We start from the raw sequence: 14,964 nt of genomic DNA, 5'->3' as shown, positions 1-14,964 counted from the left end.
CATTGCCTGGCTCTCCCTGGTCCTAGCTTGGGTGGAGAGGAGGTTTGGCAATGATTTTATGGATATATGCTCAGTCTCTAGGGCATTGTGACTGTCCTTTGCCTTTGCCATTCATGAGCAGCCTTTAAACCTTCAAGAGGTTCAATGTTCTCTTCTCTTAATAACAAACTAGAAAATATTCTTACATCTTATGTAGTACAGTAAAAAGTAGCCTGATTCAGGCAAGACAGATTCCAAGACCATGTAAAATTTAACATGTTCAACCATGGATATCTTTAATTTAGAAGAAGTAACCCCCAAAACAGCAGAACCAAAGGAAAGCATCAGCAGTAAGGTATCCGAGGTGCCTCCTATTGCCAACACCTCAGTTTGCCAGACTATATAACCTGAATTACTTAAATTTCCTCTACTCTGTTGTATTAACAGTTTGCCAGTTATTGTTAGAGAATAGCCAAGTATGACAACTGCTCGGTTGAATTCACTTTAACTCTGAACGTAACTAGGAATATAACAGTAGATAGGATTTTGAGCCTGCATGCCCATCACTTAACTTTTTCATTAAATTCCTCTACTTCGAGATCGAAACATTGGATCTGATTAGTTCCCATTTAGTAGAAACAGATTCTTGCTTATGCCGAGACAGACAGAAAAATAAGCTAAAGGAAGTAACACTTGAACCATTCTTTGTGGTTATTGCCAAGCCACTTCTATAAGTTAAACACAAAAGGTGCATGTGATTCCCAATCAGTATCATCATCTGGTTATTGTTCATGTCTTTCACTTGTGGAAGTACGCTGTTCTCGAGAGCCCGTGGGCTAATTATAAGCTTTTGGGTTTGTGGTGAAACAAAACTTTTATATTGCTTACAGTAAAGTATATAAACGATACGTAATGCTTCATTTTCTGGTGGTTTTTCTAGTTGGCTGTTCTCTGCATTTTCAGAATTAATATTTTAATGTCAGATCTTAAACTGAAGCAGCTTTTATAAGTTTAGTTTACTAAAGGACACTTTTTGGTGAATAATTATTGGGATATTCTGTTAGTTATTGAATCATTCTGTAGTAGGCTTATTTTCCAATGGGATTTCTGATGCTGATCATAGAATTACATTCAATAAGGTAGTTAAAAAATAATGGTTTCATTTTTTTTCTGTAAAATTTATGAGTATCAAATGTATCTATATTTTTATTTCCTAATTTATGTCCTATTCTTTATGCTTGACTATGCCTTACATAAATGACCATTTGAGTATACACTATATTCTCATCATGAGTTCAATTGCAGAAGGCGGTATGGTACTTTGTACATATATGATTTTGGCATGCTGTGGCTTGCAGATTCTTACCTTTTGATGTGAATTGAAATACCCTTTATCAGACACAAAACCAAGTCAGCTTATTGTTTCACAAAAATTAAGAGGTGGAAAGCTAAACAATTATGTAAGCGCTAGGCTCTGCATGAAATGGAGATTGCTATTTAGTTAACATACAATAAGCTTTTAAAAGTAAATAAGACAAGATAACTTTGAAATGAAAGAATAAAGCCAATTGATATTCCACCATTTTTGTTTGCACAAAAAATAAATAAAATGCTAGTAATGTAAAAAAAAAAAAAAAAAATACATTTTACAGTTGTTTGCTGTCTGGTAAGGAACGGTGTCCTATGATTTTTATAGTATGGGCTTGGTTTAATAATCATTGCCCTTAGGCAAAAGTATGTTTGATAAATATAGTAAATTAGATATTATAGTTATTTTCAAGTTTCAGTCTTGGTACTGTAGATCAAGTTATCATAATCGTACAGTATAGAAGTCTTTAATTCATATCATAGCTTGACTTTATTTGCTTTGATTTAAACAAAATTTTCTTGCTAGGTTTTGATGCATCTTAGATGATTTTGCTCATTTTATTATGATTATTATAATTTGCATTGCTTTGAATAATTTTTATTAGCTGAAGCCTGTATGCAAGTCACTATCTTCCGTTAATACCCATGAACTTGTCCATGGGGTACTGTTTTCTGAAGACTTCCTAATTTTACCCATATCTTCGTCACACAGATTTGCTGGGTTTATCAGACGGAAATACTCATCCTCCTAAGCAGCTTAACAACCAAGGTATTCATCACACACCTACACGTATATTTGCATTACTGCATGTCTTTTGATTGAAAGGGTAATGATGAATATAATTCTCTTTGGCCAGGTATTTTAAACACCTTGATACAGAAGGGTTTAAAATGAGGTTCAGGCAGCAATTGGTGGGAGTAAACAGGGATCAAGCCCTCAGAAGCTGTTCTGCATAGGATGATGTTTAGAATGCTGGTTTAGCACCCAATAGTAATATTGAATTGTATGTGAATAATGCCTCGGCTATTTTGCTTTAGACTTATCGACTTTGAATTTGCTTATGATACTTTCATGTTGATATTTTTCATTACATCAGCATTGCTACCCATCTACTAGTCACTCTCAATTTCCCTTCTTACAACCCAAACTTTTTCGGGTAAGTTTATTCTGGTCTTCCTAAATGGGTTATCCTTTCAGATCAAGTCTGAAGTCTGTCTGTATATTCAAATTGTGCATAGTGAGTAGATTACAGTACTGTGCAATGAAAAATATTTTGTGGCTCAGTTTCAGAAGCTTGAACTATAGCAGTGCTTACTGATAGATCTATTTGGATATTGAATAAGAGAAATATGTACAGGCAGCTGAAAATACGAATGCTGTAGGTGTTGAGAGAATATAGCATGCAAATTAGTTGCCTTACTGTTAGCATGCTAGAAAGTTTGCAGTTTGAACGACAATTCATCCATTTAACTTCACCTTGAAGGATTGCCCAATGATAATCTAAAAATGTAAAGTAGGAAGTAACTTCAAGGAGGAATTAATTTCCTTTCTCATGAGATGGTACTGTGTAAGAGTGATAACAACATTGAGGTGATTTAGAAAATATTAGGTTAAAATACAGTAGTTTCTTAGGAAAAAAAGTGTACAGTATAGAGGTATGTAAGATAAAGGGCTTGATTTGAAAATTATCCCTATCAAGAAATATGAAAAGCATTATGGAAGACAATACTGTACTGTGCTAGAATTGGTTTTTCAATTTACAATTACAGAGGCCTTGAGATAAACTAATTTTGTCCACACAAATTATAAACCCAATACTTTACTAGTCTACTTGACCCATGAATGGGAAAAAACTTTATCCTGATTTATTATTATCATTAAATTACTGTATTCATAACCTGAATTCATTTCTATGCAGCAAGCAAAAAATATTATTTAATCGACTGGCAGATTTCAACAGAAAATTTGCTTATTTCACTAGTCATCCCCAAGCCAAGGTCAATTATGTAGAGAATGAACTTGAAACATTTTGGCAATTTGAGAATATTCTTTTGAAAATAATTATTTTGATTTATAATTAGCTTTCTATCCAATGTCCTTATTATGTTAGTAATTCTTTATTGTTGTACCAGATAGAGTATATACTGTTTTAACTATACTCTTCTTCCATCCTTTCATAAATGTTAACCCTAAAGAATCTAATTCAAAAGAATAATCAGTTTGCACGGGTAAACTAATAGGAATTAGTCAATACATTTTTTTTAATGAAAACAATATTGTTTAATCATGCTTCTATAAAAAATGGAATTTAATTCTAAAACTTATTTCTATACTCACCTGATGTTTATTTTTCTTCTCTCTGGAAGCTCAGTTTTATAGATATTTACCACATAAAACAAAACAATAATTTCCATTTTTTTTTTCCTTTTCAATAAACTTATCATTCTAGTAAAACAATGAGACAATCTAGAGGTTAATGGCAAAAACAGATAGCTTTGACACCACAGAACCTTTGTCGTTTAGTCTCAAAGTCAAAATCACTCTCTATCTTTCTTGATACTAAAAGTCAGTGGAGAGGAGGATGGCCATGTGTGTGAACATCAGGTTAGAATAGAAATAACAAATTATATTGCTAAAATTCTCTTTATTTGTATGAGCCTCCCCTGATGTTTTTATTGCTGACTTCTGCACTCAGGTGCAAGTGGGTCACCAGTTAAGAAAAGAGATAAGTCATTTATAGTTTTAAAGGAATAAAATTACTCAAAATTCTAGACTCGTCAGTAGTCTAGAGTAGAGATAACAAACAAACTAAAAAAGAAGCTTTGAAAAAGGAAAATCCTAGTTTTGGGAGGTGCTTGTGGTCTCCAAGGAATTTCCTGATAAATGCTAGAACAGGAAGTCCTATATGACATGAAATACCAAATAAATATTGCCTCCCTGCTCTAGGGGCAGTCCTTTAATGTCAAACCACAGACGTAGTGTGTTAAAGGAATACCCATGGGTTCAGGCTTTCTTGAGCCAATCACAGCACCTCCAATGCTGACATTTGTCTGGTAACCAATGCACCAACATATCATTACCGAGAACCAATATTAATGCTGAAGACAGTACTACCTGGAAGTTTGTCTAAGTCCAGCCATCATTCTCATATTTGGAGTAAAGTTCATGCATCCCCCTTCCCTAAATAGACAACATAGTACCACTCCAAAAATAGGATTTTCCTTTGTCAAAACCCCTTTTATGTGCTGTGTAGTCTCCCAGGACTAATACCAGTGCAATACTTTAGTAGATTCATGTACCATAAAGAAAAATCCTCAACAACCAAGCAAACACCAATTCATGCATGTATGGGTGAGAAGAAAACACACCCAATAAAGAAAATTCCCAGGGAAGAGCTAGAAGCCTGTCAGGGTGCTTTTACTATGAGACCTGGTTTATGGGCCACCTCTTCTATCTGATTTCTCCTTTTGAGTGCTACGGATGAACTGAGTACCATGCATGCATTCTGAACCACTTGAATTTGTTTCTGGTAGTGTGTCATAAACACTTTAAAATACTAAGCAGGAAGCAGCTTTTTTTTTATCTACTCTCCTGGATTTTAAAGATGGTGAGAGGATCAGCATTTTGAAGAGGAATGTTATAAGAACATGGATACTCCCTATAAAAGGGACTTGTTAGTCTGGGAATTTAGAAACAGACTACCTTCTAAATATGTGGATCTCTGCAAATACTTTACTGTACAGTTGCAGGACAAACACCAGATAGATGTTACCATCCCCAAGCTCTAAAGCTGTGATATAAACAGGATTCAGCCTCTGAGTAGACTTCGTTTTTGCCCAAAACAGGCGACCCAGAATCAAGAGACGGCCATGGGTGATCGTGATAGACTCCAGTTCTTTATGTAATGATGTGAGCTCACAGAGTCTAGCTCACAAGGCTAATGCTATCAAGCAAAGAACCCTTTGAAGTACGATAATTCTTTTATGGAAATGGTAGAATTATCTCGTTTTGGTAAAAAACCAAGAACTCTATCAAAAAACCCAGATACTGAGAGGGCTAGTAGGAATGGTCTTTTTAAAGCAAAAGACTAAGTAATCTTTTGAAACTTGTTTTATTCTAAATCCATGTTAAAAGTCCACTTGAGAGGTTCTGTCAATGCAGATTTGTGTGACAAAATTGTTGATGGCTTAAGCTCCCTATCCTCAAAGAGGTGGGTCACAAAGGAAGGCAAAAAGTCTGGTATTGTCTAGTGGAAGAAGTCTTACAGCTCATCAAATATGTCATGGTGTGAGCTGACAATTCCAGACCATTTATATGGGAGAGTAAATCCAATTAGGAAGGATCTGGGTCAGAAAGAAGGAAGATATTATATTTCGACTTTACTTTCTGATTCAGCTGTGTTAATCGAAGAGGGTGTAGCCTTGGTCTCACACACTGCAACAGTGGCTGTTCAGCCAATGTGGAACAACTAGCACAGCTGTCCCTTACAAATCCTGAAGGATATTCAAACATTTCGAAATCATACTCGGAGAAAACAGATAAGTCGATGACCATCTGTTTCAGTCCAAGTTCAAGGCATCTCTTGCCATTGCCTTAAAATCCTCACTCAAAGCTACAAATAGTGCAAGCTTGTGGTTCTCTTTCATTGCAAATAGGACTGATCTTAGGTCCATTCTGTGCCCAAACTATATAGTCATCCCAATAGGCAATGACTGGAACTCAGTGTAATTTCAGGAGTTTGATCACTGACTAAAATAGTTTTGTAAACACTTTTGTTGGCTCCTACTAAAGGCTAAAGACTTTTGAAAGAATAGTTTCTTCTATTATAATTACGGTCAAGATCCTGCCGTCCATTTTCATGGAAGTGAAGTGGCCATTGCCAATGCATTAGCTTCAATTTTAAAGCTTTGGGGAAAAGCAATTTACACAGAGGGTCACTATATAGAAACTCCTGTACAGTACCTCGGCCTAATCCAGATCGCAAGTGGCTAGCATATGACGTCTCTCCTTGAATTTGGTTATGACAAAGTTCTGTAAAGCCTTGTAATTAGGCTTACAGCGTAACTTTGCCATTTCTTTGCAGTTCCCACTTCCAAAGAGGGTATGACAAACACTAGATTAACAAGGTCGGTTAGGCACTAAATACTGCTGTTCTATGATGGGCTAGAATGGAAGGAAAACAATCACCTTGTTAATTGGTACCTACTTGAGTATTCCATTTTTTAGAGAGAAATATTTCACGAAAACCTCTCTTTTATGAATCCTTCAAACTCTTTAGGAGCACCCCTATAAAGGGGAGACATTCTTTAGGAAGTGCAAAGTCTCCTTTAAGCAATATATTTCATGTTTTCGGATGACATCTTGGTCAAGAAGTTATTTTTTGGGGCCTAGCACTGTCATTCTGACCACTGAAGCATTAAGCAAACTGTGGTCTAGAAGAAAACCTGAAGCGTTTGAGACTGCCTCTTCAAAAATATTTAGGGCAGACTTGTACGGCATCAGAATAACTTCTTTTGGGGCTAGCTGGGGGCGTGCTGTAATAGATAGGTCTTTAATTATCCACTAAATCAAAAATTTTTGACTCAGGTCAGAAGGTACATCCATCACAGGATCGCCAAGTTTCCCTCCTCCACATTCATTGAAGAAGCCGCCTCCATCGACTTTCCCCTGTCACCCAATCCGGAAGTCTTGGGTCAGGAGGTAGTACACCCCTGGGGCTTTTTCATAAACCCTATAACCCGAAGTTCTGGCCACTTCCAGATTCACTTTACAGGCTAAGACAGAAAGGGAGTGGACAGAGAGTGAAAACTCTTAGGAGTAGTAGAACCTTGAGCAGGATCACCATTGAGTAAGTGGATCAAAGCCTCAACTATCTTTGCAGTAATTGAGGCAATTACTATCAAGCTTTAAAAATAGATCTGCCATATATAAACTAAGAAGAAAGGCTTATGTCAGCCTGTTCAACATAAAAGACAGTCGCTGCAAGTTTGAACTTCGAAAGTTCCACTGATTCAACTGCCTGATTAGAAAAATCATTTCACAAAATGCTCATAGCTGGAATAAAACTTCTTGATTACTATGTAGTATTAAGCCTTTTGATGGTCAGAATTATGAAAAAAATCTTATGCTATAAGATAAAGAACTAATTGAACAATAATACCAGAGGTTAATATCTAGATTGGGAATAAGAAATTTAAGAGACTGCAAGTTCTATATAATCCCAACACAACATAACTTACATTAGAAATTTTTTGATTGAGAAAATTATACATTAACTAAACCCCCAAAAATTATTAGACCACATAACCAGAAGCTACTAATGTATAAGGACCTAAAGCAATCCAGGATTCTCTAAGATAATGTTTAGCAAAAACCTACTTGGGTGTACCTGTGACTTACTATCTAAACCCTTTTTTAAAGAAAGATTTCTGGAAAAATTAAGAGATGTAGCTGCACCTCTATTGTTATGAAGCCTTCAAGGTTTTCATTAGGTTTGGAAGCAATTCTTTGTGAGCTTCTGTAATAAAACTTTGAAAAAAAATTACATTGCATTTTTGGATAGAGGATAATTAGAAGTTCTAAAAAAAATTACATTGCATTTTTGGATAGAGGATAATTAGAAGTTCTAAAAAAAATTACATTGCATTTTTGGATAGAGGATAATTAGAAGTTCTAAAAAAATTACATTGCATTTTTGGATAGAGGATAATTAGAAGTTCTAAAAAAAATTACATTGCATTTTTGGATAGAGGATAATTAGAAGTTCTAAAAAAAATTACATTGCATTTTTGGATAGAGGATAATTAGAAGTTCTAATCCCAAAACTAATTAGGAATGCCATATCTTAATGTTTGTAGTTTTGTTTAAATAATACTGAACGGCTCTTATCGGACGAAGAAATTAATTTTCTGATGTAATGCTCTCATCCTTTTCAAAAGCGAGGATTTAAAAGAATTGTGGTAAACTCAATGTCTTAATATAATCTTTAACTTTAAAAATATGTAAAATAGGGATCATCACCTTATGTTCCCCAAAGCCTATCTTAGAAGACAGCAATGTCAACACGATAAGTGTTTTAACTGTGACATCCCTAATCGAAAGATTTTCCATAGATTCAAAGCTTGAATCTTTTAAAAGTTGTAATTGATTTCTCAGATTCAAAACTCAAACCTTTTGAATATTGTAAAACTACATCTAAATTAAAAAAAATATATACCCAACTGCTGGAGGTCTTACAAAAATAAAATCCCTAAACACATCCTCTATAAAGCCTGTAAAGGATAGAACTAATCTCAAATGCTTGAGTAAAGAATTAAGCAATAGCTGAAATTGAAAGTTTATTTGTTCCAACACGGAGTACTTACCTCAAACTACTTTCTTAGGAGTATCTGGGATCTACTCCCAACTGACCAGAATTTTGTGTAGTTTACCCTACTCCCGTTTTCTATGCGGGGTAATCTCTGGCAGAGTGATATACGCCCAGAGACAACCCAGGGTCAGAGAGCATGCTTGCTCAGGTCTCGATCTCCAGTAAGTTTCTGGTCGCGTCGCGGATAACATCCCGACGCTCTCTCTTACCCAGTGTGACCCTTTGTGTCCCCGACCCCTTTTGTGTCTCACGCGGTTCCCACGTGGTCCCTTTGTGCTCTTCCTTATCCTTTTCCCTCTGTGTTCTTGTGTCTCGCGGTGTCTTATTAGTGCATTATGGAGCATCCCCGTCATTGCCCTGGGCCTATGGCCGGTAAATTGTGTGGCGCCTTCCTCTCTAAGCCTGAAGTTGACCCGCACTCCTTTTGTTCTTCGTGTAGGGGCAGGGTGTGTTCCCCTACAGTCACGTGTCCGGAGTGCGAGTCCTGGAACGAGGTGCAGTGGGTGCGCTACGGCATCAAGAAGAAGAAGACCTCTAGACGTTCACCTAGGAAACCGAGCGTTTCTTCGCCTCTTGCTTCGCCCGGCGTTCCTTCGGACAGTCTCTCTCTGCCGCCTTCCCCTACCCAGTGTAGGGGTCGAGGTAAGTCTGTTGCGGGGAAGAGGCCTATGGCCCTTCCCCAGGAGTGTGATTTACCTGACAGTGGGATTGTGTCTTCGATCCAGGCAAGTGGGGGACCTGGGGGAGGGACGGGAGTGTGTCCAGGGGACGGAGCCCTGTTGAAAGCAGGGCCCGTCTTGTCGGACGATCCTATGTGGGGGTAAAACTGCTGCAGCCTCTTCTCCCGCCTCTTGGGCAGGTTTTTCAGGTGCGTCAGCAGCCGAGGGTACCGCCGAGAAGGATGACTCGCTGCTGTCAGACCCCCTCGCTTGGGCGCCTCCGAAGAAGCCCTTCAGATCTCCCCTGAGGATGGAAGAGGAGTTTGAGACCTGGTTCCCCAGCAAGGAGCTCCCCCTCTCCCCTCCAGCGCCTTCAGCTACGTTCCCGTCCATCTTCCTGGAGCCTTCGTCGCCGACCGGACACCATGTGGACCCACCAGCAACGAGGCGCGACTCAGGCCTTTCAGCGAGGTCCTACAGGTCTTCGGGCTCCACGGTCGAGGCCTACTCCTACTCATCGGATGATGGAGCCCCGAGGGACCATAAGAGATGGCGAGATAGGTCCCGCAGGAGACGGTCTCGCTCACGTTCCCATTCCAGATCCCGCCACGTGGGTAGGCGCTCTAGATCCCCCAGGAGGAAGTATAGGAGAAGCGACTCGCCGGAGGAAGAATGGGTGCGGGTCGCCATCCCCCATAGCCAACTCCTGGGGACTTCAGCAGTCCCGAACACCTTGGGATGGCTCCCTAGGTCCCGTTCACCAGTAGGATTTGTCTCCAGCAGCAGGTATGATCAACGGAGGGAGTCGTCTCTTCAGGCCCCAAGGGACAGGCATAAGTCCGCGAAGGTTCCGACTACATCCGCCCAGCGGAGAGAGTTGCCCTTTCAGTCTGGTAGCCGCGTCCCGGCCTCAAAATCTATGACGAATCGTCCGGAACGAGAGAGACTCCTTCCCTCGACGGGCAAGCCCGCAGACCCCTGGTCCACCGTAAGAAGAGAAAAATCCAGGACAGAGGCCTCTGTCCCTTCGGCGATGCCCGTCCTACTCCCTGAAACGCAGAGACTGGACCACTCCAGGAAGATGCCTCCTCCCTGTGCGGCTCCCCCCATCTTAGGTCCTCCGTCACAAGCACTGAAGCGCCCGACGGAGAATGTAGAGGACGGTGTAGAAGGTTCAGCAGCCGAAGTTTTGGTCTACAGGAGGGTGATAGGCCTTATTAGGTGTCACCACAGGCTGGACAAACCTGAGCCCTCTACTGACGAAGTCTGGCTCTCGAGCCTCCGCAGGCTGGTGGATGCACCTGTGCAACAGAGGCCCTCGCTAGCCCTCCCTTTGGCTATGGATGTTAGGCTGGGTATGGCGCACGTTGACAAGATCGTGGCCAACCATGCAGAAGCTCCCAAGAGCCAGAGCGCCTCCAAACTTCTCCAGGGCTGGAAGACACAGAGCTGGTTCTACCTTCCTGAAGGATACCGCGCGGGTCCCTATTCGGTGGAGCCAGAAGTCGCCATCCTGGGACAAGGAGCGGCAGAGGAGAAGGCTACCACTGCCCCGGTTTGTTTCTCCCCTGCAGAAACGTCCATGATGGAGGAGCTGGCCAAGGACCTGGTGCACGTGTCATCGTGGCTGGATTGGTGGGCCTCCACGCTGGTGGGGTTCCAATCCTCATACGACCTCGCAATCCCAGAGAATCAGGCCTTGCTGAAGGAGCTTATTAGCTCGGGAGGTAAGGCCCTGAAGTTCCTCTCCTACCAATCCATCGCGCAGGCCGCCAATTGGATACTGCGGAAGAGGGACACTGTGCTCAACAAGGTGGTAAGGAGGCTCCCTGGCAGAGAAGCGAGGTCCCTGAGGAGCCTGCCACTGTGGGATGACTCAGTGTTCCCCCTGAAGGCGGTGGAGGAGACGGTACAGAGGGTCAGGAAGTTAAAGGACGCGGGAGAACCCAGACCCCCTCCAGCGAGAAGACCTGCCCATAGAAGGACACCCTCCGACATCTCTTTCCCTCCTCGCGCCTCACCTTCGCAGCCCTCCCGTAGAGGAACGCCGGCTGCGCAGTCAGCCTTCAGGCCTTCCTATTCGGCCGCTAAAAGAGGTCGTTCAGGACCCGCCTCTCGAAGGAGATAGGGAGAGAGGCCCCCTACTCCTGCCGAAGCCTCAGGTGGGGAGATGCCTCAAACATTCTTGGCAAGCATGGCGAGACTACGGATCAGATCCGTGGATCGTAACAGTTCTGAAGAAAGGGTACAGGTTGCCCTTCCTGGCGGACCCCCCACCTCTGATACCAGATCTGCAGGTGAAATGGTTGGCACCGAAGGACCCCTTGAGAAGGAGGGCCCTACAAAAAGAGGTCTCTGCAATGCTGGTGAAAGGGGCAATAGAACCAGTCAAGAACCCGGGTCCAGGGTTCTACAGCAGACTCTTCCTGGTGGAGAAAGCGACAGGGGGCTGGAGACCAGTCATAGACCTCTCAGCCCTCAACAGGTTCGTGTGCAAGATGGACACTCCGAAGTTGGTCCTAGCGGCCTTGAGGGAGGGAGACTTCATGATGTCCATAGACCTCAAGGACGCATACTTCCAGATTCCTGTTCACCTCTCTAGCAGGAAGTACCTAAGGGTAAAATGGAGTACCCAAACGTTGCAGTTCAAGACCCTCTGCTTCGGTCTGTCTACAGTCCCTCAGGTCTTCACAAGGGTCTTCGCAACAGTCTCGGCCTGGGCACACGAACAGGGTATCCGCCTGATTCGGTACCTGGATGACTGGTTGTTACTTTCAGCCTCAGGGGAAGTACTGAGGGAGCAAGGCGCGAAGCTCCTGCAGTTCTGCAATGTCCTGGGTATCATCATCAACCTGGAGAAGTCCCAACTGATACCCTCCACCAGGATGACCTACCTCGTCATGGTCCTGGACTCACGGTTGGCGAGAGCCTTCCCTTCCGCGGAGAGACTGGACAACTTGGACCAGATCCTACGGCCCTTCCTGTCGGACCAGCCCAGGAGAGCCAAGGACTGGCAGAGACTGATAGGCCACCTCGTGTTGTTAGAGAGGCTAGTCCCACAGGGGAGACTCAGGGGAGTACAATGAAACCTAAACGAGACCTGGAACCAGAGAGACTCCCCGCACAAGGTGGTCCCAATGTCCCGGAGATGAAGGAAGTCCTAGAGTGGTGGCATGACAGATCGAACACCCTCAAGGGGATGCCTTTCGCAGCCGACCCTCCGGAGATGCTCCTGTTCATGGACGCATCCATGGAGGGTTGGGGTGCTCATCTCCTCGACAGCACAGCAAGAGGAAAATGGTTAGCCGAAGAGAAGAACCTGCACATAAACGTGCTAGAAATGATGGCAGTGAGAAGAGCGTGCCTAGAGTTCGTTCATCGGCTACGAGGAAACACGGTGGCACTGATGTGTGACAACGCCACGGTGGTGGCCTACATAAAGAAGCAAGGAGGACTGAAATCAAAGGAGCTGTGCGACCTCACGGAGTTTCTGGAATGGGCCGAAATGGAGCAGATCAAGATCTCGGCCAGATTCATCCCAGGGAAGAGAAACGTCCTGGCCGACAGCTTCAGCAGAATGGGTCAAATGGTAGGGTCCGAGTGGTCCTTGCACCCGGAAGGGGCCAAGACTCATTCAGAAGTGGGGCTCGCCAGTGATAGACCTCTTCGCCACGAGACTGAACGTACAGCTCCCCGTGTTTTGTTCTCCTGTGCCAGATCCGGGGGCGGCGCTCGACGATGCCTTCCAACACCCTTGTGACAACCTCGACGTTTACGCCTTCCCTCCCTTTGGAATGCTCAGGCAAGTCCTAAACAGGGTGAGGCGAGCGGACAACCTGTGGATGACTTTGGTAGCACCCAGGTGGCTGGAGAGAGAGTGGTTCACGGATCTAAAGGAACTGGCGCGCCTTCCACCTTGGCCCCTTCCGGACAGACCAGACCTTCTCCGGCAACCGCACTTTCAAAGGTTCCACGAAAACCTTCGGTCCCTCTGCCTTCACGCGTGGAGATTATCGAGCGTCTCCTGAGGAAGGAAGGGTATTCGGCGAAGACGGCAGCAAGGATGTCAGGGTACCTGAGACGTTCGTCAGCCGCAGTATACCAGGCAAAATGGGCTACCTTCACGAAGTGGTGCGTCTCAAAGAACATCAAGCCGTTGCAGGTCTCCATCCCGGAGATAGCCGACTTCCTAGTCTATCTCAAGGATGAGGTGAACATGTCCATCCCAGCCATTAAAGGAGTCCAGGCTGCCCTGGGACAAGTCTTCCTCCTGAAGAGAATCGACCTGGGTACCTCCAGACACATCTCGATGCTCATCAAGAGCTTCGAGCAATCGTGCCCCCCTCAGGCCGTTAGGGTGCCCCAGTGGGACGTAGCTGGAGTCCTGAAGATGCTGTCAGAACCTCCCTTCAAACCTGTAAAGGACATCTTGGACAGAGAGCTCACCCTCAAGACAGTTTTTCTGTTAGCGATGGCATCAGCAAAACGGATAGGGGAGATTCATGGACTGTCGTACGAGGTGTCACACTCGAAGGGCTGGCGTGAAGCTACCTTCAGGTTCTTACCATCCTTCGTGGCCAAAACCCAGAATCCAGCAATCTGGGACCCCAAGTTTGAAGGATTCTCAGTGCCGGCAATCCCTCGTTTGGACAACCCGAGGGACTTGCTTCTGTGCCCTGTCAGAGCGGTACGAAAGTGCTTAGAGAGGACAGCCAGACTTCGACCCGAAATCTAGAGTCTGTTCGTCTCCTCAGGATTAGTAAAGAAGTCAATCTCCAAGATATACGATCTCCTTCTGGCTACGACAGGTGATCATGAGGGCCTACAGTAGTGCAGGGGTTCCTCTTCGGGGAAGCCTAGACCCCACGACATCAGAGGGCTTGGTACTTCGTTGGCCTTTGAGAAGAACATGGCAGTCGGCCAAATCCTGAGGGCAGGTACATGGGCTAGTCAGTCAACCTTCACCGCTCACTACTTGAAGGAGTGTTCGAGGAGATCCCCGGACGGATTCTCTCTCGGTCCCGTCATTTCCGCGCTTCAAAAGATTTAAAGGTGTAGTCCCAGGGAAAACCACGGGCAGTAAATCCAAGAGACACAGGTTCCTTCCTTACCCCCTCTTTTTCCCTATTACCTTCCCTGAAATGACCCTAAAATCCTTTAACTGCCTTGGGATACATCGTCAGTGAATGAATACATCTCCAATCATTTTTACAGAGGTGAGTTACTTAGACACTAAGATAGTTTTTAGGGTAGTTTTCCCTATTTCTCACGTTTTCTCTTGGCGGGTCAGCAGAACCTAGCCTCTTATCTAGGTTCCCCTTTTCTCTCCTCATCACGGTCTCTGGGTCCTGTGGGACACTCCCACCTCCTAAGGTATAAGTCTCCTTAGAAAGTAGTTTGAGATAAGTACTCCGTGTTGGAACAAATCACAAATTTTAAGTAATTTGTGTTTTTCCTAACAGTATTTACCTCGAACTACTTTCGGTTTATGGCCCGCCGGACTTAGTAGAAACCTATCTGTCAAAAACTTACTGGAGATCGAGACCTGAGCAAGCATGCTCTCTGACCCCGGGTCGTCTCTGGGCGCG

General features: G+C 43.6%; 1 protein-coding gene across 4 annotated transcripts in view; it reads left to right on the top strand.

Moving 5' to 3' along the window:
* The window catches only part of LOC137630519 (stomatin-like protein 1), a 122,533-nt gene that overhangs the window by 75,981 nt on the left and 31,588 nt on the right, over positions 1-14,964 (top strand). For 3 of the 4 annotated variants that reach the window (XM_068362032.1, XM_068362031.1, XM_068362030.1), the window contains one exon: positions 2,060-2,116. The exons of the other annotated variant lie outside the window; for it this stretch is intronic. In XM_068362032.1, coding sequence (XP_068218133.1) covers positions 2,060-2,116 — 57 coding nt within the window. The remainder of the gene's footprint in view (positions 1-2,059; positions 2,117-14,964) is intronic. 4 annotated transcript variants of the gene reach the window in all.

The sequence above is a fragment of the Palaemon carinicauda genome, chromosome 38 (genome assembly GCF_036898095.1).
Source record: "Palaemon carinicauda isolate YSFRI2023 chromosome 38, ASM3689809v2, whole genome shotgun sequence".
In the NCBI taxonomy this organism is placed as follows: Eukaryota; Metazoa; Arthropoda; class Malacostraca; order Decapoda; family Palaemonidae; genus Palaemon; species Palaemon carinicauda.
This window is presented reverse-complemented; position numbering and strand designations above follow the sequence as displayed.